This window comes from Hyperoodon ampullatus (assembly GCF_949752795.1).
Source record: "Hyperoodon ampullatus genome assembly, chromosome: 4".
NCBI lineage: Eukaryota > Metazoa > Chordata > Mammalia > Artiodactyla > Ziphiidae > Hyperoodon > Hyperoodon ampullatus.
This window is the reverse complement of record NC_136917.1, coordinates 144,509,036-144,532,695: the sequence shown is the minus strand read 5'-3', so window position 1 is coordinate 144,532,695 and position 23,660 is coordinate 144,509,036. Positions and strand designations below refer to the sequence as shown.

At 43.0% G+C, this 23,660-nt stretch overlaps 1 protein-coding gene across 5 annotated transcripts in view; it reads left to right on the top strand.

Moving 5' to 3' along the window:
- Positions 1 to 521: 521 nt before the first annotated feature.
- Positions 522 to 23,660, top strand: part of EGFLAM (EGF like, fibronectin type III and laminin G domains) — a gene marked incomplete at its 5' end in the record, with an annotated part of 172,140 nt that continues 149,001 nt past the window's right edge. For all 5 annotated transcript variants that reach the window (XM_079703315.1, XM_079703316.1, XM_079703314.1 and 2 more), the window contains one exon: positions 522 to 618. In XM_079703315.1, coding sequence (XP_079559441.1) covers positions 522 to 618 — 97 coding nt within the window. The remainder of the gene's footprint in view (positions 619 to 23,660) is intronic.

Here is a 23,660-nt window from a genome sequence, read left to right as displayed (position 1 = left end):
TAACTCCTGCCCTGCGTCTCTAGCGGTTGAAGTCGGCCCTCCTAGCGCCCCAATCTAGGTCACCAGCCGGGAAGGGCTGCGCTGGGGGTCGCTAGAGGGGTGATGCGCGGGCTCCCTGCCCTAGAGATGGGCGAAGAGTAAATTGTCTCAGGGCCTGCCCCTCTCACTTCCACTCGATTGTAATTCCATCCCCGGGTCTGTCGAGCCTCCCTCCCTCTCTCCCGCGGCCAGCCAGTCCCTCCCCGTCGGCTTCCCTCGCCGCCCCCATCCCCGCCCTCCAACCCCCACCCCGCCCGAAAAGCCCTGCTGCTCGAAGCCCGCTTCACTCCCGCACGCGGATCTCCCGGCTGCTGTCCTGCCTCCGTGGACTCCTCCGTGGTTCCCGTCCAGCTCCCTCAGCCCTTCACCTCCTCAGCTCGGTCAGGGGATCCGCGGGGGCCGCGTCCTCCGACGTATCTCAGGAGACGCCCTTTCCCTGTGCGCCCAGGACTTGGTGAAACTTCGCAGGCGCCCGCGGTGAAATGGATTTAACTCGAGGCGTCTTGCTCCGGCTCTTGCTCCTGGCTTCCAGCCTCGGACCCGGCGCTGCGCCGCTCAGAGCAGCTCTCAGAAAACCAGGTAATGCTCTCGGTGCTCCCGGGAGCATCACGTCCGGAGCGCCCAGGTCCCCGTCTCTAGCGAGGACCCAAAGCGGGCAACGCACCGCCTCTCTCACCCCTGACCAGCGGCACTTAACTAGGTTCTTCTCGGCCCAGAGCCGAGAAAAGACGCCAGCCTCGCCCTCCCCCTCCCAGGCCAGGCTGTTCCAGGGATATTTGTTTGTTAAAAGAATGATCTATTTTCCAGACACAGTAGAGGTGGAGGGCTCTGTATTTGACCACAGGGAGCTGAGAGTTGGGGCAGCGATCATGCTGTCTCAATTACAAGGATTGCAACTGTGCAAGAAAAGTCAAACAGCTCCTCCTGTGTCTCTAAACAGCTTATTGAATTCATATTGTTCAGAGCCCAGCGATTTCCTGTTAAGTGTCTGAAGATTTGCCTGGTGTACCCTATGCCCATCTCCAGCCCTTCCCACGCACTGTGTAGGGATGTGGCCTCTGCTGTTAGGATCCTCTTCCACTCTGGGGCCGTTTTCTCAGAAAGGAGCACCCAACGGGTTAATTTTTACCGTGATTTGAGCCCCTGTCTTTGCTCTGCAATTTAAACAAAGATGTACAGCGTTGTGGGCTCTTACAGTGAACTGCTGAGAACTCGAACACACTAACTTGCATTTTCTCTAGTTACACAGGCAGAAAGTCTTACTGTGTTTTTGCCTACTTTGGTTTGGCCTGTGTGGTGAGATTATTCAAAGTAGAACATTCTAAGCAAGAAAGTTCTAAACATTGTTTCTCGGATAATGAGTTTTATTCCTCTTTGCTGAGACTATATTTAGAATTCTGAAAAATCTGTTTTTTCTTAGTTTACTTTGCAAGCGGGGTTGTCTTATGGTAGTAATTACATCGTATGAACAATGGAAAACAATATAACTTTATTTGAATACAGTCTGCAAAACTTTGCAGAAAGCACAGTTTGTCTTCACAAATAATGTTGCCGTTAGAAAGAGACAAACAGGGGAAATTTATCAGAGGGCAAAGAAAATAATCTTGGCAGGTTCCCATATGGCTGCTTAAATATTTTCACTGCTCCGGGATCTCTCCACTTGGAAATATGACTTGTTGCCTTTCTGCTCTGGAAGATGCCTTCACTCTTCAAGCTTCATCTATTATCACCTGCGCCTTGCTACCTGCCTTGGAATTTATAATTGTTATTATAATCTGAAGCCCATTTAAATTATGAGCTATTCTAGTCCCACTGATCATTCACTTTGGAGAAAACAACAGCAGTCCCAGGGGATATTATATTAAATTGTTTCTTTCCTACATGCACACAGACACACATCTTCAAGGATTTCAATGAAGGGCTTCTTTCTAACTTTCCTCCTTAAAATACCCACACGTGATCATCTGCATTCTGTGGGTTTATTTACATAAAATCATCTAGTCACAATTTTTGAACAATGCATAGTTATACCTGTAGTTCTTAAGCATGAGCAGTGTACGTAGTGTTCTTTTAAGGATAGATTTCAATTCGTTTAAGCAGAATTTTTTTAAAAAGTATTTCACGAAAGCCTGCTGTGTAAAAACTGCTCGTATGGTTCACCATATTTCCTTTCTTATTTTCTGTAGTTCCTCTCCTCCAAATATTTCCTACCTGGTTCATCCAGGGTTTCACTCTGTTATTCATGCCATGAATATGCCATGTTGGTCTCTTTGGTTTTATTTGAAGCATAGATAGGGTGTTGATAGTGGAAACTCTACATTTTAAATATTTTAGCACATTAAATATATCAAATTTGAGGTAAAAGGAGTGTTTGGACTAGGTTCAGCCCAGGAGAGTTTTTCATTACTTGATAATTTTATCCAGACACTGGCTTTCAGGTTGCAAGGCTGCTCAGATTAAAATGACAGCTACTTCATAAACTTTGGGGGCAAATATCCTCCTGGGCTCATTTACAACCCTTGGAAAGATTAGTTTTTGATCCAGAGAATTGGTCGAGATTAAAGACTGAATGTGCCCCACTTGGCTCTGATGTGAACAGCAGCCAGCTGATTTATAATCTTCCCCAGACACCAGCAGATCCTGCTAGTATCCATACAGGAGTTTCTTTGTACCTTGTTTCCTCAATAGAAATTGATTTGTGTGCAGTACTTTGAAGGTAACATGGCTACCCCTAAGGTGTACTGCAACAGTCCTGTTTTATTTGGCTGACCCTGTCTTTCTCCTCACACCCCTAAATCTCCCTTTGACAAGTTCGGCTTTGTTAGAGAAGTCTTGGATTCAAAATCCACCCGAAAATTTCCCATCCCCATCTACTCCTGGTGAGAAAAAACCAAGCAGCAGCTTCAATTATGAGTCTCATTTGGGTCCAACATGGACAACTTTTCCCTCCACCCCAAGATAGATACTCCTCTGTCACCGAGTGTTAATAAAGAAACCTCTGCATTTGCTGAGACTCACAAGAAAGAACAGTTTGCAAGTTAAGTCAAATTAAATAATAAAAAGGAGCATTAATTAATTGCTTTCTACACTGTCCTAAGAACTTGACACATACTGATTTATTTAATCAACCCAACAGGTCTGCAAGATGGGTACTATTACTACCCCTGTTTAACTGAAGAGGAAATTGTGGTTTAGAGAAATTAAATATCTCACCCAGGGTCACCCACCTAGTAAGAGCCTGAATGGGAATGCAGGCTCTGATACCCAGTAGCAGAAAGGAGTCCTTAGCAGCCCGGTTAGGAGAGGTGTGCAACCCCTCAGGGAGGGCATCTTCCCCCTGGATGAATGGGGCGGGGCTCCCAAATTCGAATCACAGACCTGACAGGAAGTGAAACACCCTATTGTACAGCTGGGCTGAGCATGACCAAGGGACTTGCCCAAGTTAGCCTCAGAAGCTCAGCTGGGACTAGTACCCAGACCCCCTTGAGCGGTCTCCAGTTCTTCCCTTACCCAGAGTCTCACCAGGACCTGCAGGGAGGACTGTTGTGCCTCTGATGTAGGGCAGGGGGGAGGGAAAAGGAAATCCAGACACATCTGCTGGGACCAGCATGTGTCAAGCCACGTGTGTTCCCACAGGCAGATTGGTAACTTAATGGTGTTAGCTTAACTCTCTGGCACAGAGAGAGGGGCTGGAGGGCTGCGTGAGGGCCCTGCCTTTCCTCTGCCTTTCCGGCTGCCTGAGGTCCCAGGGTCAGTGGGACAAGGTCAGGTCAGGGTTCAGAATTCAAGGTTTTCCCCTGGAGGACTGGAGATCCACAGTCATTTTGGGGGGGAGATGCAGGTCTGTAATCTTTTCCTTTCCACTTTTCCCTCAGTGTTTCTCTATCTGAAAAAGTGGACTAAAACAAAGATCCAGGGAAACTCAGAAAGAAAAAAAACAAAAGCCTGGAGGACCGGAGCACAGTTAGCGCAAGGGCAATGTGCCTTGTCGGTTGCTGGTGAGGAATACATGCGCCTCTAGGTGGTTTCTGCTGCTACTAGTGTGAGGCTGAATGGCTAAAGGGTGAAGCAAAGGTCAGGGGTCATCCTCTTCTACGTCCCCCACCCACCCGAGATAATCTGAAATTCACAAGAGACTGGTTATGTCCTCACTTAAAGCTCTCACCCAAGTCCCTTTCCCAAAGCATGTAATCTGGGGGTGCTCAGCTCTTCCGGATGTCACCCCCCCTTTCCAACCAACCCTACTCCTCCGCAAGGCTGACCCAGATTGTCTTGCTTCTTGATGAAAACTGGAGCGACAAACGCCCTAAGGGGGATTATACATATTTCTCCCCAGCACCTAGCTACTAGTGTCCTATGCAGTTCTGGCACCATAGCAGAAGTATTTCCCTCTGATCCTTCCTTCCATCAGCCCTCCTACCCTCCCATTTGTTTCCACATCATACCTCATCCCTATAAGGAAGCCCCTGCCTCTCTTTCTCTTTCTCTTTCCTTTGATCCTCTATGAGGTAAAGGGACAGAGAGGTCACGGTCAGGAGTAAATGTGTATAACATGAGGCAGTACTTTTTTCTCAGAATTCTTTCTCATGGGAGAGTGACTTGACCAGAAAGGAATTGAGTGGTGTTTTTCTTTTTGGCTTTGTTTTTGTTTTTGCTTTTTGTTGCTTCCCTGAGCCCAGGGCTTTAATAACCTTAGAATTCTTTTGGGAGTAGTTGTCCATCTGTTCATGGGTTACTGTAGCTCAAAAGTGGTCCAGTGAACCAGAGCTAGATTTCTGGAAAACAGGGACTCAGGTGTCTGAGGTGGAGGTGGGACCTCAACTCCTGCAGTGTTATCCTGGAGAGCTCCTGTCTTCTCCTACCTGACCCACTAGGCAAGCAGGACTGTATCTCTCCCAACGGACTAAATGAGTGACGTGATATCATGATTGCAACAGAGAATCTTTTGAGCTGGTCAAGACCCTTGCCACTTGTTTTGGTCACAGCAAGTTGCAGGTAGTAGAAGTGCGCCTGCTATTTCAGGGATAAAAAAGGGAAAGGGTGAGGAGATGCTGCAGAGACTAAAGGGCAGTTTGTAGGAGAAACCCCCCAAACCCATCTTTGATTGCACTGGTTGTGAACCGTCGTTTTGAAGAAGGACCCCAAAGTGTGCTTCAGCCTCCTGAAATGAGCTGGAAGACATTTGCTTCCTTGAAGAACCCCGATCTCATGGGATGGGGGTCTGGGCCTGGGGGCAGAGAGAGACTCAGGTGAAAATCAAATCAAATTTCTGCTAGCAGAGGGTGCAGTTTCCAGAGCTGGCACAGAGCCGATCTTAGACTTCTGACCCAGGCGAGTCACTGCTGAACTTCTATGTGGATAAGAATTCTTGGAGTGCATCCCAGACATCTGCTTTTTTAAACAAGAACCTCAGGTCACTTGGTGCATGTGGTTCACAGTCCACACTTAGCGACGTGACGGAGGAGAACTTGGGCTCCTCCCATAGCCTCCCTGCCTCCACCCCAGGTACTCTCCAGTACCCCGACAGCCTCCACTTCGACAGCAAGCATCTGTATTTCAGCCAAAACAACCCCAGTGTTTAGACTCTCTGCCAGGTTTCCGAATGTTGGATTCGGGACTTGAGGTCCTCTGAAGGACCCTGAATCAGGACATCTCTTCTGGGCAGGTCATCCTTCTACTCACCCTCTTTCCCAGTAACCCTGTCACTGAGAGATGGCTGCACACGGGGGGACACCCTTCAGTAGCATCAACAAGAAGCCAGGCTGTATATGACCAGCCCCTGCCCCTCATTTCCCCCAGGCCCATTCCATCCCTGCTCCCACACAGCTCCTTCTTTCAGGCAGGCTTCTCCTGGCCGAACCGGAAGGCTTGGGTGAAAGCACAGACTCTGCTATTCGACAAATTTGGGTTCAAGTTACGACACTTTTTAAAAATTATTATTATTAGTTACTTGGTGACATAGGGCTAGTTATATTGGCTCTGTAAACCTGGGTTTCCTTGTCTGTAAAAATAGGATAAGGAAAGAACCTACCATTTAAGGATTAAGTGAGGTAATACATACACCAAGGCATCCAAAAAGGATTAGAAGCCTGAAGCTTGAAAACAATGTTTATGAAATTGGGATTGTTTAATCTGGAAGGGGGTGTGGGTGGGAGACGAATGTGTGTATTTCCAGGCATCAGAATAGTTAACATAGACACTTATGAGTGCATGTACTTTTATCCTTTCTTGTACATGTTAATGTATGATTGACAACATAATTTTAATTTTACTGAGTTGTACAATTTTTTAGATAAACTGACAAATAAGAAAGACTCTTTGGTCAACCACATGCCTTGGTTTGGGGTTTAGAAATGTGGCTGTGAGGTTTGTGGTCTTGCTTGAGTAGATTCTTTTGAGAAACAGTATCCCCAAGGGTGATGGACAATTTTTGTCTCGTAATTGTCATGTGGAGGTTTTGTTCCTGAAAGAGAATTATCCAGACTGACATGTGACTGGGAGTCTGTGAAAATCTCCATGAAGCTAGAGAGCTAAGAAATGGTCAGGGTCTGCTCATTGATCATCAGTTTGGAGTAATTTATGAGCCACTACCAGTGACATAGAAAGACAGAGACTGGGCTCCATTGGCTCTTCCTTTCTTATTAATGATTCGTGCATTTCCAGAGCTGTAAAAAAACCCCACTTACCCCAGATAACCCCACCAGCTTATTTTAAGAATCAAAGGAAATAAAGCAGACTAGGGCTTTGAAAGAACTGAAGTGTTACACAAAGATGGGATGTTACTATCTAATAATACTCATACTAATTATTATCACCTTAACCAACCAGACCAACCAAGGACACACTTTCTGAAGCTTTGATCTCTTTTCCAGTCTCTTCCTCCCCATCCCTGTAAAGACACTTGAAGATTCTTTCTTTGTCTGACTCTGCAAATCCTGAGCAATTTAAATCTTAACACTTGTGTTTGCTGACAGGGCACCCAAAATCCTGAATCAGATTTAATGCAGTGTTAATGCTATTTATTTTTCTTGATGCAACAAGTTTATATTAGCCAGTTAATGGTTTACATTGTGCAAAAGGAGTTGTATCAGCAGGTACTTTTCTGTAACATCTGGGCAGTTGGAAACATAATACTTAAATACAACCTGAGTTTAAAGCCTTCTTTGGACAGATGGCTAATTTTATTGATCTAATCTTACACTTAGGCATAGGTCCCATGATCCTTTGCTGGTAATTCTTAGAGTGAGCAGAGACGTAAATAAGCTGGATGACGGCTGTGAATTAGATGCTTGTTTGCTTGTAATTTATTTTTTAAATACTTCAGTATAAACAGTCATGGTGTGAATTACTTTAATCTCTACCCTAAGGGTGCTTAATTAACATTTGAAGTAAACCAGGATAGAAGGTACCTCTCTGGCATAAGAGTTTACATCGTTTTTTAATGTCTTGGTGGCTGTGTCATACCAGTGGTTAAATATTTTGAATTCACCTCTGTGCTGGCCAGGAGTCTACACTCCAGGGCTGGTTAGTTACCACTTGAAGAACTTTACTATGATGTCTACTCTCAAAGGTGGCTGGGAAGATATTTCAAGTGATGCTATCAAAAATCCAGGCTAGAGGGATTGTTAATTGGCACAAACAAATTATGTTAGAAATAATGTTTTAATTGGTGAAATATGTGATTGGCTAGAAAGATTGTACATGCCTCTCTATTTTTGCATGGACAAAGAGTAACAATTCAGTAAGCCCAATAATCAAGCTGCTTTGGCATTGGGCCAGAGCTCCATTCAATCCTGTATCTTCCTCACTTAACAGTAGATTCCTTTGCCTGATCACTCTGGATGATTTGTTGGTTCTGCCCTTAGAACACTGATGCATCTGCCTCAGCAAGGTGCTTGCAGCTGTAACAAACAACTCTAAATCTCAGTGGCTTGACATAAGATTTATTTTTCATTTACTCCAAGCCCAAAGTGAATGTTTCTTGTTGGGCAGCTCTCCTGGGCCGCCCTTCTCCAAAGGGTGACTTGAAAACCTGAGTCACTCTGTCTTTAATACCTTCACCTTGTAATGCCACCATCTTTATTTTTTTATTTTAATTAAAAATTTTTTTAAATTTTTTTATTTTTGGCTGCATTGTGTCTTTATTGCTGCACGCAGGCTTTCTCTAGTTGCAGCATGCGGGGGCTACTCTTCATTGAGGTGCGCGGGCTTCTCATTGCGGTGGCTTCTCTTGTCATGGAGCATGGTCTCTAGGCACGTGGGCTTCAGTAGTTGCAGCATGTGGACTCAGTAGTTGTGGCACGCAGGCTCTAGGGCACGCAGGTTCAGTAGTTGTGGCTCGTGGGCTCTGGAGCACAGGCTCAGTAGTTGTGGTGCACAGGCTTAGTTGCACGGGCTTAGATCTTTTCAGACCAGGGATCAAACCCATGTCTGAATTGGCAGGCTGATTCTTAACCACTGAACCACCAGGGAAGTTCCTACCATCTTTAAAATGGGCCTCCAAGGTGTCATGGAAGGTAAAAAGAAAGAAGGCTTGTGTGGGAGATGTTTATGTGTCAGGCCAGAACGCGGTCACAGGGCCTCAACCTAACTGTAAGGAGGTCGGGAAATGTAGTTCAGCTGTGTACACAGCAAGACAAGGACCAGACGTTGTGGATTGTCTCTCATGCAGTGCTTTGGAGTTCCTAAAAGAACAAACAGGGATGTTAAAAGAGTAAGTTATTTGAGAATTTTTGCAACTTCCTGCCCATCAATTGTTCATATATGTGGCAGAATTTGGCCTAGAATTTGCTTTCATTATAGTGTACAACGTGGCTGAAAAGCAGATAGTTACCACCTATCTTGACTTGTTGGAGGCTACCATGATTTAATAAAAGATCCTAAAAACCAGGCAGCCAAATTGACTTATATCAGTTTGCAGTAGGGTCCAAAAATAGGTATATGTTTACGTGACTACATGCTGTTTGTTGCTACATATTTCCTACATTTTACAAAAAGTAAAATAAATCCCTTTTAAAAGGTAAAATAACTACTCAGTGGGTTAGAGTGAATTTCTAAGGAACGTCAACTAGAACTTCAGTTTTTACCACAGTTTTCTAGAAGCTCCTTCTATTTGTATCCCATAACAAAAAGGAGTATTCATGGTAGAATAACTTATTCAGTGAGAGATGCATCTTAAAATATAAAAATCATTTTTTAGACACCACATCCTGCTTTGATGGGGATGAAGATGATCCCCCCAAAATAAATTGATATGTTTTGTTGAACCACTGCACTTTTCAAAGCACTTTTAGAGAAATGATCTCGTTTGATCTTGTAACACTTGCCCCACTGGGAAGTGAAGAGCTGATGACTTAGCAAAGAGGAAACAGGCACAGCCAGGACATGAGCCCAGGTTGTCAACCCATAACCCCTGATGCTTCCCATCAATCCAGAGGTTTTCTTGCAGCTGATGGATAAGAGCATGATCACTGTGATGGCCCTGAGTCTAGCTCTGCAGCCAGGAGGGACCCTGCCAACAAGACTTGCCCACGTTTTACTTGCAGAGGCTTCATGCGTGTCACAGGACACTCTGTAGAATGAACTGGTACTGCTTTCAGTCATACTCCTGACCAGTTGGTGTGTGTTTTACAGAATATGTGATGACTGAGGGACTGTTTGCAAATGCGAAGCAGCTGTAGTGGCTGGAGGATAGCTCCAGAATCTTCCCAGTGTCTCCTATAGAAGATCGTTTTGGGGTCTCAGGGACACACAGGATACTCAAGCTGGCTTTGTTGTTCCTCCCAGCTTCCCATTCCTCCACTATTTAGCCATCTTCTTTAGTGGAAATAATATTTGCTACACCTTCAATGTGAGTATTTCAAGGTTTATCATTCAAGTCTCAAGGCTTTCTGGTAGTTTCTTCAGCATCTTTTTGATGTTCTAGGAGTTCCTAATGGCTGTAGTTAAACAAGTAAATCATTAGGTTGGAAAAAGAAGTCTTCCTTTGATAGCTATTTTAGAGTAATTGGTGGGCTTTGGCCACAACCTACACACATAACACACATCCCTGCAGCTTGGAGGAATTGTAACAAGAATCCAATCAAACAGACAAGGGTTTGAATCCTAGTTTTAAAATTTATGGCTGCCTGATCTCAGACAGAGTATTTAATCTCTTTATACCTTAGATTTCTACCTGAAATATAAGGCTCATAATAACTACCACAAGGGTTTTATCTGATAAATCAGTGAAATAATATGATGACTGGAAATGCAGCTAGGTAAGTACTTAAACATTTGGTACATAATGGGCACTCCAAAGTTAGTCCATATTAACTAGGTTCTTTTTGATTTATAGAGTTTATATAGTAGTAGAGATGGTAGTTTTCCCATATTTGATATAATCCCAAATATTGACAACATTGACACAAATGTATAATTGAGCTTAGGCTCCCATGAAAATGGAATTGAAAGGAATTTCATTTCCTTAATCTCATATTATAGATTCTTCAAGTTTATATCATCAAATGATGACTTTTGGTGTCTAGATCAGTCATAAAGTTCATTTTATTGATAAAAGATCTGGAACCAGCATAGAGTTTAATAAAAATAGCTCACATCCTTTTTGGCCTTTGTATAAAACGAAGAAGAAAGATCCTGTATCAAGATTATATATAGCTACTATAGTAGTGATAGATTTTCATGTATCAGCTATATGGCTCTGTACCCCAAAAGAGGTTATTTTCAGTTGGAATATAAAGAAAATTTTCCTTAGCTACCTTCTTTACTGTGGTAGTAAGATAACAAGTATAAAAGATGCTACTTCTATGATATCTGCTCTCTCCCCATTTTGAGTTAACCATACTCTCTGCCAGCATACTCTTTCTAAAATGCAGTTCTAACCCTGTCATTCTTGGGTTTAATATTCCTTTCTGGCTCTCTACTGCCTTCTAAATTCTAAAGCTGAGCATCCAAGGTCTATTAGAGTATGGCCTCCACTTCCTTTTCTTGTCTTCTCACTGAATACATAATCTGTATTCCAACCAAGCTCGATTATTTGCTCTTCCACAGTCCTCCTCTTTGCTTCCCAGTGGTGGACCTGTCCAGTTGATCCATCCCCTTGGAACATCCTTCCCTCATCTCTGCCCAAGGAAATGCAGTGACTCTTCCAAGCATGGCTCAGTGCCATTCTGTGAGGTCTTCACATACCCTCCCAGCCAGAAGCCCTTACGCTTTTCTTCCATTTTGTCTTGTATTATGTTTTTGATGTACTGACCCATGCCTTGTCTTAGATTTGTAACTTGTGGAGGAAAGCCCTATGATGTCTTCACCTGTGTGTCCCCTCCATCGCCTGCTGGAGTGTCTTTCATTCACCTGGTCTTTCCCAGACAGCTATGCAGTGGAAAACGATGGCCTCATTTGGGGCAAATACTTTTTAACATGGTGTGATTAATTTGATCATGTTCCCAGCTCCCAAATTCACTTCCTTCCTCCCTCATGATACAGAAAAGGTGTCATTTCTCTGTGCCAACATTTTTTCTCAACCTGAGAAGACATTTGAAAACCCACACTGCCGTGTGATTTAGAGAAGGAAATGGCCCAGGAGTCAGTCTGTAGCAGTATATAATTTAAATCCTACCTCCATGCTGCCAGAGGCTATTGGAATTGTGGGTTTTTAAGGAGCGTCTGATCAAGTCCATACTCTGAAATATGTCATTTTCAATACCCAGAGAAGAGGTAGAGTTTGAAGTAACATGTGGGGCTGCCTTAGACCTGCTTTTTATCATGTTTTGGAAGGTTAAGAAGCAAAGGCAATAATGCTGTTTACTCATACATCAAAAGATAGCGGGGGAGGATGAGTTAAAACAGTCCAGTGTTCAGTTCCCCTCCTTCTTCCAGTTGTCTTTGAAAGTAAAGGAACATAAGATGTGTGTGGGAATGGCACTGGCGATATGATAGAAAACGTCAGGTTGCAGGGGAAGGGATAAAGCCAGTCCATCTCTCATAACGAGATCTGACTGTGAGTTTGGGAGGAAAACAGTACTCAACAGTTTTCTTCAGTTTTATTGTGCTGACCCTGGCTTACTTACGAAGATCAATTCTTTAATCCCTGGAAAGTAAAGCAGCCCAATGCTAGAGTGTTTGCAAAGGTTTTTCTGGTCTTTGTTTTGTAAGGACTGTAATACCGGATAAAATGAATGCTCCTGGGTGGCCCAACTGAAAGCAACCAATTGATTGACCCATTCATTGATTAATTTCTTGATATATACATACACATACATATATATATATATATATATATATATATATATATATATATATATATGTCTGGAAAATAAACTGCATTGTAGTAGAATTAAAAATGAACAAAGTAAATGATATGATGCTGAAGTATTTAAGGGGAAGTAATGTCTGAAATTTACTTTGAAATACATTAAAAATCAGATTCACTGATGGAGACAGGGATAGATGGTTGATATAGGCGCACTAAAAGAAGTATAGTAAAATGTTTATGGTAGCATCCACATGGTGATTATACACAGGTTCATTTTAAAACTCTTTCACTTTTCTGTAGTGTCTGATTATTTTCATAATAAAGTGATGGAAAATGAACTAAGTATTAAGGAAACAAATGAAATGACTACAGAGTTTTTCCCACACAGAGTGAGGTTCCAACATGCTCTGCTCTGCAACCAAATAACGATGGGTTTTCTACTTTCCTCCTGCTCTTCCCTCCACATTTCCCCTCTGCCCTTCTCTGCCCTGCACCTTGCTGCCTGGGGCTGGCCTTACTGTATCACTCAGGCTGCTTTGCCCTTTGGCTTTCTGGGGTTCAGCTAACGAGAGGCATCGGAAGGAGATCAGAGGAGAGCAGCGGAGAGACTCTGGTGTACGTCTTACCTGATTCCACCCTGCTTTGGTACTGCTTTGCTGGCAGCAGTTGCATTTCTCTAAAACTGCATCTCCTGGCTGTCCTTGGCTTCCAACTCTGGCTGGCGCCAGGAACAGTATTTTCTGCTCTTGTACTTTCTGCCCTGGGTACCGGCAGCATTTCACTGCTGCTGGTCTCTGGGTGCATCAACAGCCCTAGTTGTTTCTCAGAGCTGTTCTTACCTCTGTAAGATATCTTTTAATTACAATCTTTTTAGATTAAGTAAATTCTTCTTCCTGCTGGGACCCTAATTGCTACCTTTGGTACCACTGCTTTGTGATACATGCTCTGTTTCTACTATTTTCCTCCTTAGGTGTAACCATGAGGTTTTGATTTGTGCTCAGCTTGCATTCAGAACTCTCTGAGGATCAGGTCTGATTGAGCTTAAGGATGCCTGCTATAAATTCATGAAGTAACTGCAAGAGCAATAGAAACCTTGATCTTTTGAGAATGAGCTTGTCCTCTGGGCCCAAATCTGCTGGCTTCGTGGCTAAGAGCACATTGAGATTGACCTATTCATTGCTGTGTGGTTTTGAGAAATGATTGCAGTGATATCCAGGGTTCTTAATAGAAATTCTAGGAACTCAAAGGTTTCTGGAACACATATGAAATGAATGGAAGATAATTCTTCATCTCTTGAGAAAGCCCCCTGAACCCAAATTAACCTCTTACAACTCCAGGGAATTTGACCTAAAGGGGAAGACCACAGTGAGCTTGGACTTTCTCCCACTTCTGTTAGGTTTGTTGCTAGTTTTTATGATGATGATTTTTTTTCAACTCTGTTCTGATTTCTTGGCTATAAATATCTTGTACCTGATATTCTACAGATCAATGCTTATTATTCAAACTTTAAAGAATTAATTAGGTAACACCTATTGTCTTCATTTGGATTTCCCAGGAACAGACCATAGGATAAAGATTTGAATTAAAATAAGTTATATGAAAGATAAAACAAAACAAAACAGAACAAAAAAAGAGTGGGAAAGTGAGACAGGGAGTCTACTGAAAAGGCAGTCAATGAAAGTTTTCTCATCAAGTGAGTTAACACTGTGATGATTAGAGCTTATACTCATGGGAGAAACTGTAGAAAATGGAAGAGAACACATAGCACAGAGTTTTCCTACCTGAGGGGTGAGGGAGCTGGGGTATTTACATCAATTCCATCTGTCACCAGGGGAGGGCTGCTTCAGGGATGGGTGTTAGTTTCCTGACACTTCTGGCCTGCCAGGCTTATGGGTGGAGCAGTTTTCTATGTCTTCTGAGAAAATTCTTAGGACGAAAGGTACAAAGACTGGTAGCTGGAAGTGGGTTGGCCAGCTTTGAAGTGGTGAAGCCTGAGGGATTATGGTGGGTACTAACGGTTCTCCTACACCCATATTGACTGATTCTATTTGGAAACTCAAGACTGAATGTCATGTACCATTTTGATGGACAACCTTTCCCCCTCCCCTGCCCCCACAAGGAGTTTAATATATTATGAGAAGAAGGGGAAAGATGTTTGGATGCTCCAAGGAATTCGAGTTCGTAGTCTCAACCTATATCAAGAGTTTCAGGGGAAAGAAATTTATATTGCAGTACAAAATAGACTTTTGATTAAACCAGTTCTCCAATTGGAGATATTCAGGAAGGGTGACTGTTTGGGTTTTAGATTCAAGAACTACCATCACAGGGCTTCCCTGGTGGTGCAGTGGTTGGGAGTCCGCCTGCCGATGCAGCGGACGCGGGTTCCTGCCCCGGTCCGGGAAGATCCCACATGCCGCGGAGCGGCTGGGCCCGTGAGCCATGGCCGCTGAGCCTGCGCGTCCAGAGCCTGTGCTCCGCAACGGGAGAGGCCACGACAGTGAGAGGCCCGCGTACCGCAAAAAAAAAAAAAAAAAAAAAAGAACTACCATCACCACCAACCACCCTCTACCCCCCACCCCAAAAAAGCTTTATTTATTTGTGCTGAGAAGGCCAGTAGACATTGGAGTCTTCATTGTTTATGGTTATGCTCTGTTATTTATTTATTATTATTATTATTATTATTATTTTTTTGTGGTACGCGGGCCTCTCACTGTTGTGGCCTCTCCCGTTTCGGAGCCCAGGCTCCGGATGCGCAGGCTCAGCAGCTATGGCTCACGGGCCCAGCCACTCCGCGGCATGTGGGATCCTCCCAGACCGGGTCACAAACCCGTGTCCCCTGCATCAGCAGGTGGACTCTCAACCACTGCGCCACCAGGGAAGCCCGATATGCTGTTATTTAGAACTTGAGTTTAGATTGTTGATTGTTACAGTGGGGAAGAACCCACATTTACATTTAAAGGCATGCCTTGTGCCTTCACAAAGCAGTAGTGACAGCTAACATTTATATAGTGCTTGCTATGTGCCAGGCACTGGTAACAGCACAGCCTCCTAAGGCTGGTATCATAGAATCCAAAAATTTTAGCACTAGAAGGGACCTTAGGGGTAGCTGTCTAAACCTATATGGCTTACTGAAGGTAAGTCACTCGCCTGGGGTCACGCATCTTGTTAGTATCAGAATCAGCACCAGGACCCAAGCCTTCTGACCCCTGACCTAGTGCTCTGTCTACTAGACCCCCCACCCCTATGACCATGGGGTAGGTAAAGACTCATGTTCTATTTTCATTGACTATCTCTTTCTTTTTGAATTTGGTCTTGCTTGTATGTTTAGAGGTAATGAACCCTTAGCCCAGGCTCCTGTGACAGTGCCATGCCTGGAGAAACAAATGAGCTGTGAAAAGGCAGCCCAAGCTACCTTCTCAGCTCAGCTCCAAAATACAGGGTCTGTGAGAAGCACCATCTTCTAAGCCACAGAGGCCCACAGGTAGACATACAGTGGTATTAGGGCAGAGAAAAGAGTACATTTGTATAGGATCAAAATTCCCATCTGAAATTATTTCCACAGCATGATTTTAAGTGAATCCTTCTAGGAGGCACCCTTGAAGGGGAAATTGAGGGGAAATTTGTGTCATAAGACAGTGTCAGTGGCTTAGTTAATCACTTGGCTTGCTTCTCATTGTTGGGGATAACCTTGAGGAATTAATCCACTATGGCAAAGTTCCAGGACATTTTTTTAAAACACAATTATAGTCATACTTTGTCAAGACTGACTTGTACAGAATTGATCCTTTAGAGCTGAGGTTAGCAAACTTTTTCTGAAAAGGGCCAGATAATGAATATGTTATTTATTTCATTTTTATTTATTGGGTCTGTATCGCAACTACTCAGCTCTGCCATTGTAAAGCAAAAATAGCCAAGGGCAATATGTAAATAAATTTACATATGTTTCAATAAGGCTGTTTCAATACAACTTTATTTACAAAACAGGCAGAGGGCCACATTTTGCCAGAACCCTAGTCAGCCTAAGCCTTCAGATAGTGTACATCACCAGGCCTGTTGCTTTCTTTTGTTTGCTGCCTCTATGGTGTCTGTATTCATTATTAACATTATTGATAACCTTTTTTTTTCCTGATGAAAGTTTCCTGTGTCCTGGCAAATAGCTTGATTCAATTCCCAAACACAGCAAAGATGGGGGTGTTACAGCAAGTCCAGGGGAGTTAGCCTTAGAGAGATGTGAGGTCTTCCCTCAAGCTCTCCATTTGATATAGGTAATGGGCCATATATGACTATGTCCAAAATACACACACATAGAAAGCATTGTAGACTTGACCCATATCCTAGAACCCACATTCTGCTCATATTTTAAAGTAACGACAATAACTCTGTCTTAAAGGAAAAATAAGGGAGTTCCCTGGCGGTCCAGTTGTTAAGACTCCTCGCTTCCACTGCAAGGGGTACCGGTTCGGTCCCTGGTCAGGGAACTAAGATTCCCATATGCCTCGAAGTTGTTATCAAGAGTAACCATTCTCATATAATTATGGTAGAAACTCTCCTATCTGCTCCAATTTGGATTGATCAGTTAATTGGAAGAGTCAGTTAAGTGGACAATTTAAATATAGTTACATTTTATTTTCAGTTGAGAGATAGTAGTGGGAGACTTATTTGACAATGCTTGGATGTAAGGATAATGCTTCTTCTTCTTCTTCTTCTTTTTTTTTTTAACATGGGCCCACTGATTGGAGTTCTTAGTCATCCTTCAAGCATAAACTGCAGCAATAGGGCATTATCTGAGTATAGCAAGGCTCCAGATTTTTCAGTCTTTTAGAGTAGCTGCAGGTGTTGCTTAGAAAACACCTTTATTGAGTTATCCCAAAGCAGTCAACCTAGTTTTTACAGAAACAATTTTTTCTTGTTATGTTTGTATTTCATCCATTTACAGAATGGAAGGCCATGTAATTAAAATAACAACCAGGAACAATGCAACTGACCTTTGGTAAGCATACCACTCAGCTGTGGGGTGAGTGGATGCCCAAGGGCCATACAGAGAGTGGAGCCCTGCCAGCGCAAGCCTTCTGGGGCACTGGGGCCATCAGTATCAAGGACACTTGAGAGGGAATCTAGGATGTTGGTTAATACAGGAAATAAGTAGGACTTTCTTTTGCTCACAGTACTTTGAAAAGTTGTTTCATTTGGGTTTGTTAAGACAAGTTTCCTGCCCACTTGTTCAAACTCATATTTTGCACAGGTAATTTCTTTGCAGTAGGCTGTACACAAGCTTCTGCCAAACGCTGATGAAATTGTCAACTAACTTGGCCTTGGTGGAGTTCAAATCAATGAAATGCTTTTCAGAGAGTTGAGTACCCTTTGTCCGTGAACCTGTGTCTTCTCTAATGACACATGTAAAAAAAAAATACAGTCATTAGTAAACTATTTCACAATTAAAAAACCTTAAGACTCATACAGCTCTACTACATGCCAAGTATTATTTCAAGTGCTTAGAAATAATATACTATTATTCCTCTTAACATCCCTTAAATGTAGATCTTATCTCATGACCATCTTGCAGATGAAGAAACAGGCAGAAATTTGAGTGACAGAGCTGGGCTTTCTTCTTAATCATTTCTTTCTGCCTCTCCAGAGCTGAAGTTGCCTGAAGAGGATGGGTTGGAAACTTGACCCAAACGAGTACTCTGACAGTCATATCTTTTACATCTTATAGTTCTCTCCAATAAGCACAAATGATGGGTTGTCAGCCAAGTGTATCATGAGGTATCAGCCCAGGGGTGGGGTGTAAGGTAAGCACAACTTCCCAAATCTCCAGTTCCGCAAGGAAGACACATTTGACTTGGTGGCCAAGTCAAGAGGAGGTCCTGCCAGGTCATGAGAAGCCCTGAGTAGGAGCTGACAAAGCCTCTTTAATCCTCAGCAAAAGACCCTGAAACTCCAGGATACTTAGCTTTTATGGATATAAAATTGCTGTTAGAAAGCTAGATCACTGGACTGAATATCTGAGTGCAGGGTACTGTGTCACCAGCACCATCTTGCTATGCTTGACCCAAATTTATAAAATCGTGAGTAGGCATCACTCCTGAACAGTAACTTGGCACCTATGAAATGATGACCAACATATGAACATGCTCAGACAGTCAGGTCTGATCTAAACAGACCAAGAATCGGTTGAACACAGCAGGCCTGGCCAGAGCCTACCACAGAGGTCAGGCAAATTAAGGACTCCACCAATATATTAAGTGGTTTTCGTTGCCATCAGACAAGAAGTATCTATGAAGGCAATGATAGAAATATAGGAGACTGACAGATTATGATGATAGTGCTTATGTGTATGGTGCTCAGAGTTGGCAAAACTCTTGTCTATATCATTAGCATTGCTACTGATGATAGATTTTGGAGTCAGATAGAGCTGTTTTACAATCCTGTCTCTTAGACTTGTGACTTTAGGTCAAGATCCTTAATTTTTCTGAAGGTCAGTTTTTGTTTCATGTGTGAAATGTGAATAAATCCTTTACCTTTTGGAGTTTCATGAGTTAAAGCCTATAATGCCTATGAAGTGCCTAGCACAGAGCCTAATTTGTAGTAGGTTTAATGATCTCCTTTACACATCTCTTTACACAGAAAGAGTCACAGGAGTGGCAGGACCTGACCCTATATCTTCTGATTCTTAGGTCAGTCGTCCTTGTCCTTAATCACATGTTCTCTAGAGGCAGGCACATTTCTGTTTAATGAACTGTAAGGCAAAGGATCGATCCAGTCAGAATGGGCACCCAACTGATAGAAGAAAATAAATCAGTGCTCTGAGTTGAGACACAGAAGTGAGTATCATTCATCCCCTGAGTGGGGCAACGGGAGCAATGACAAATGAACGTGCTTTTGCCAATCACTTACTCATGATTACATGTTCGTTTATTTATTCAGCAATTGTTTATTTAGCAAGGACCATATGCCAGGTATTGTGCTAACTGATGGGAATAAAGTGAATAAGAAATATAGTCATTTCTCTAAAACTCATGAACGCTCTGCAGAATTCCAAAGGTATAATGATTGCTGTTGGAAATAGAAATTACTTAGCCTGTAATTTAACTATATTCGATTTAAATAATCTGATTAAAGATTACAGAACTAATTATAAAGCTGAAAGATACATTATGAACTTCTTTTTCAGTATAATTTCTTAATATATACCATTATTAATTTATTTTTACATAAATGGGAATTCAGTGCACACGTTAGATGGTCTAGAGATTTAAAAAGAAACTGTTAAAGATAAAAGGTCTTAAATATATGGTAAGGCTGTTTTATTGTATTACTCAATTTTCTTGACATCTTCTAAGACTTTTAGTATAATTAGTAAAATAGCTGTAACTTCTGAGGTTATGAAAGAAAGATGGTCATTTTGAAAATTGGAAAATGAAAAAAAACATATTGCTGGGAAAGAAAAGACCTCCACTTTAGTATTATTTATTTTCATCTTCTGGTCAAATAGAAATCCCTTATTTTGCAATTGAACTTTAACTAGGAAAACTAAATAATTTCATAAAATTTTATCAAAGAGTCTGATTGAGGAGTCCATATTTAAGGTTGAGAGTGGAGTTTTCAATTCCTGAGACTTTGGTCCACAAGTTGAGAAAATATAGGGCTCCTATCAGTTCTTGGAGAGAAGTGGTAGTTTTTGGTTACAGAATAAAGCTTAGGGCAACCTAAATGCTAATTTTTTCATGTGGTAAAACATTTTCAACTATAAGAAGGAAAAAGATGACAAACATTTGCTTTATTTTCCTTACAAGTTACACAATTCAGTTGTCTAGACAATATTACATTAACCACATTGTTGAGTAACCCCTCCTCTGGTTGTGTAGACCAGATGTGTGTTATTTCTTCAATACTGGAGCAGTTTTAAGGGATAGGAAGAGTACTGGGTTATAAGCCAAGAGCCCTGAGTACAAGCTATCCCATCATTATGTCCTATAATTGGGTCCATGATCACCCCACATTATTATGAGGGAAATACTAGGGAAACCCTTTGTTGCTTACCCATTATTAACCCCCAATTCCTGCCTTCTCTGGAGAGAGGGCATAGGAAGGCTTCTTTTGATGATACTGTATAAAGTAGAACGTCTTTAAACTCATGTCTTATATCAAACCAGCCTCTCCAAGATCCACTCTTCCTCTAGACTTGCCCTTTTCTTTTAAGATACCATCTTCCAGTTTTCCAAGCTTGAATCCCAGGAGTCATCTTTAAGTCAGTTTCTCTTCTCCCCTACTTGCTGATTTGTCTTCCTTGGAAGTTGCTCTTTTATTTCCCTCCCTCCACGTTCCAGTTTCTAGATCTTAGTTCAAACTCTTCTTACTCGAGGCTTACCATAGACTCCTAACTAACCTGCCTTCTGTCGTTCTGCCTCCTTGCCATCTGTATTAGTCAGGGCGAGCTAGGTTATGCTACAGTGACAATTAGAAAATCTCAGTGGCTTAAAACAAAATTTACCTGTGGTTTATGTTACCTGGTTATCATAGATTCTAGGGGTTGACTTCCATTGCCTCTTTACTCAATGACCCAAGCTCCACTCTTTCGAAGTTCATCAGTTTTCCAAGGAGAAGGGGGTGTTGGATGATCTTACTCTGACAATTAAATGTTCTGTCCCAGAAGTGACACACTAACTTCCACTCACAGACATTGGCCAGAACTAGTCACATGGCGGACATGTGGAGTCCACTCATGAGCTTGCAACAATTGGAGAAATGGATATTGAGGAGCACTAGGGGGCTGCACTGTTCCATCCTACAGTAAAGGCCAGAATCCTCCACTAAAGACCAAGTCCTCCAATGAAGGCCATTGGAGTTTCTGCAAAGCACCGCTTTACCTAAAACCTTTCAGCCATTCCCACTCTATCAGATGGCCTAGAATTCATGGATCTCTAACATGTATTGAATAGCCAGTAGTTCTCAAGCCTTTGCTATGTCAGATACCCTGCTACATTCTTTAATCCATTATCTTATCTATCTCTTACAACAAATATTCAAAGTAGGCTTTATTATCCCCATATGACAGATGAAGAAACTGAGACTTAAAGAGTGTCCTAGTTTGGGTTTCTCCAAAATCCGACCACTTGGCAAGGGCTTGGATACCAGAAAGCCCAGTGAGGGAGGGGGCTTGTGATAACAGCAAGAGAGGCATGTCAATAATGGGACAATGAGTGGGTTACCACAGGGGGCAGCTGCAGACCCTCTGAGAGACTGCAGAACAGGGCTCTACACTGCGGGCCAAGGAACTCCTATACGTCATTGCTTGAGGGCTGCTCTTGAGACGTGAACTCCCCAGCACCTTTGCCCTACCCTACCCGCAAGCCAAGCACATGCTGTCAGCCTTCTGCAGAGGCAAACAGGTTGCCAATTTTCTGGAACAGTGTTGATTCCCTGAGGGGATATGGGCATTGGCAGCTTCTGCTACAGAGAGGTGAATCTACTTGCCCAAGGAATACAGTGAATAAGATTTAAATCCAAATACTCTTTTCCCCCACTGTCCACATGGACCTCTCACGATTTACTAACACTGGAGGTGGATCCGGGCTCCAGCCAAAAATGTATCACTGACCACTCTCCAAGCCCTCTTGTCCTTTTTCTTTCTATCCCTGGGTTCATACCATTTCTTTCTTTTTTTTTAATAAATTTGTTTTACGTGTTTTTATTTTTGGCTGTGTTGGGTCTTTGTTGCTACACGCGGGCTTTCTCTAGTTACAGCGAGTGGCTACTACTCTTCATTGCAGTGCATGGGCTTCTCATTGTGGTGGCTTCTCTTGTTGCGGAGCATGAGCTCTAGGCGCACCGGCTTCAGTAGTCGTGGCTCGCGGGTTCTAGAGCACAGGCTCAGTAGTTGTGGCACATGGGCTTAGTTGCTCCACGGCATGTGGGATATTCCCAGACCAGGGCTCGAACCTATGTCCCCTGCATTGGCAGGCAGATTCTTAACAACTGCACCACTAGGGAAATCGCATACCATTTCTTCTGCTGGGAATTCTCTCTGTCCTGTGCCTCCTATTTAAGTTCTATCCATATTCTCTGCTCAGCTCAAAGGGCACCTTCTCCGTGAAGCCTAATTTGATCATCAGAAATCCTGCTCTCCCCTCTCAACCCTACTGTGGTCAGCTTCACTCTTCTAGCACTTCCCCTGTCCTTTCTTGCGTGGCAGAGATGCATGGACAGGTCTCTCTGTGGATTAGACTGTAGGCTCTTTGAGGGCACGAATCCTATTTTATTCAGTTGCTTCAAACACTTGGTGAAATAAGGCAGATAAATATGACTGTACATGTGCGCACGTCCACATGCACACTCATTTCACATTCAGTCCAGGTTGGCTGAATTTGCCAAATGTCACACTGAAGTCTGGATTCCGGAGGAGGTGGTTTTCTGCTTTTCTGCTTAATGCGCCACCATCAGCTTCTCTACTCACCTGACTTCCAGCCCCTGTGTTGCCACTTGCCGTGTCTGCTCTGGAGAGGGACAGGCGAAGGAGCTGACCGATGAGGACAGAGTGGCCTCCAGCAGTTTGTACACGTCATGTCTGGGGGATGCGTACTTGTCATTATTCCCATTTGAAATGGCAGCGGAATGAAGATGCTTTGCCTAGTTCAGGTGACATGACCAGGAGAGTGTAATTAACCTTCAGGGGACACACCGTATCACCATGAACTATGTGCCAAGAGTTTCTAGTGGTTGGGAGGCAACAAAAACCTTCAGCTTTGCGTGTTCAGAACTTGGTTTACCTGCAGTCTCGGTGGTGCGGTGAAGAAGGGAATTCCCCTGGGCTCTCCCTGGCTTCCAAAGAGACACTCTCCTGTTGCTGAATAGCAACTTTCAGATTTCCATTGCCCACGGGAGCTCCATGACAAGAAATAACATCAGAATAGATGGCCCTGGCCTCCATGGTGTTGCTGTTCCCGTGAGGTTTTCTCATATGGCAATCCCAACCCCTCCTTGGGAATAGTACTGTTCATTTCTGAAACGCTAAGCCCAAGGAGGTACTTTGGCTACAGGTGGTAATTCATTCTAAACAAAGATAGGTGACCTTTCTCATCTTCCCCCCACCGCCCCAATTATGGAAACAGATTATATTCTTAGTCAAATCCTTTTTGAAAAAACTATGTCTAATAACTTGCCTTAACAATTTTCTGCACAGAAAATTCTTAATTATGCAGTGGACCAAAAAAAAAAAAGGCATTTTCTTTTATCTGTTTTGAACGAGTTGCCTTTCAATTTCATTGACTGCCCCTTTGTTCTTATAGGGCTAAGAGTTTGTTTGAAGAATGGCTTTGTCGTGTTTCCTATGACTGTCTCCATGGCCTAGATAAAAAGTCTACCAGAA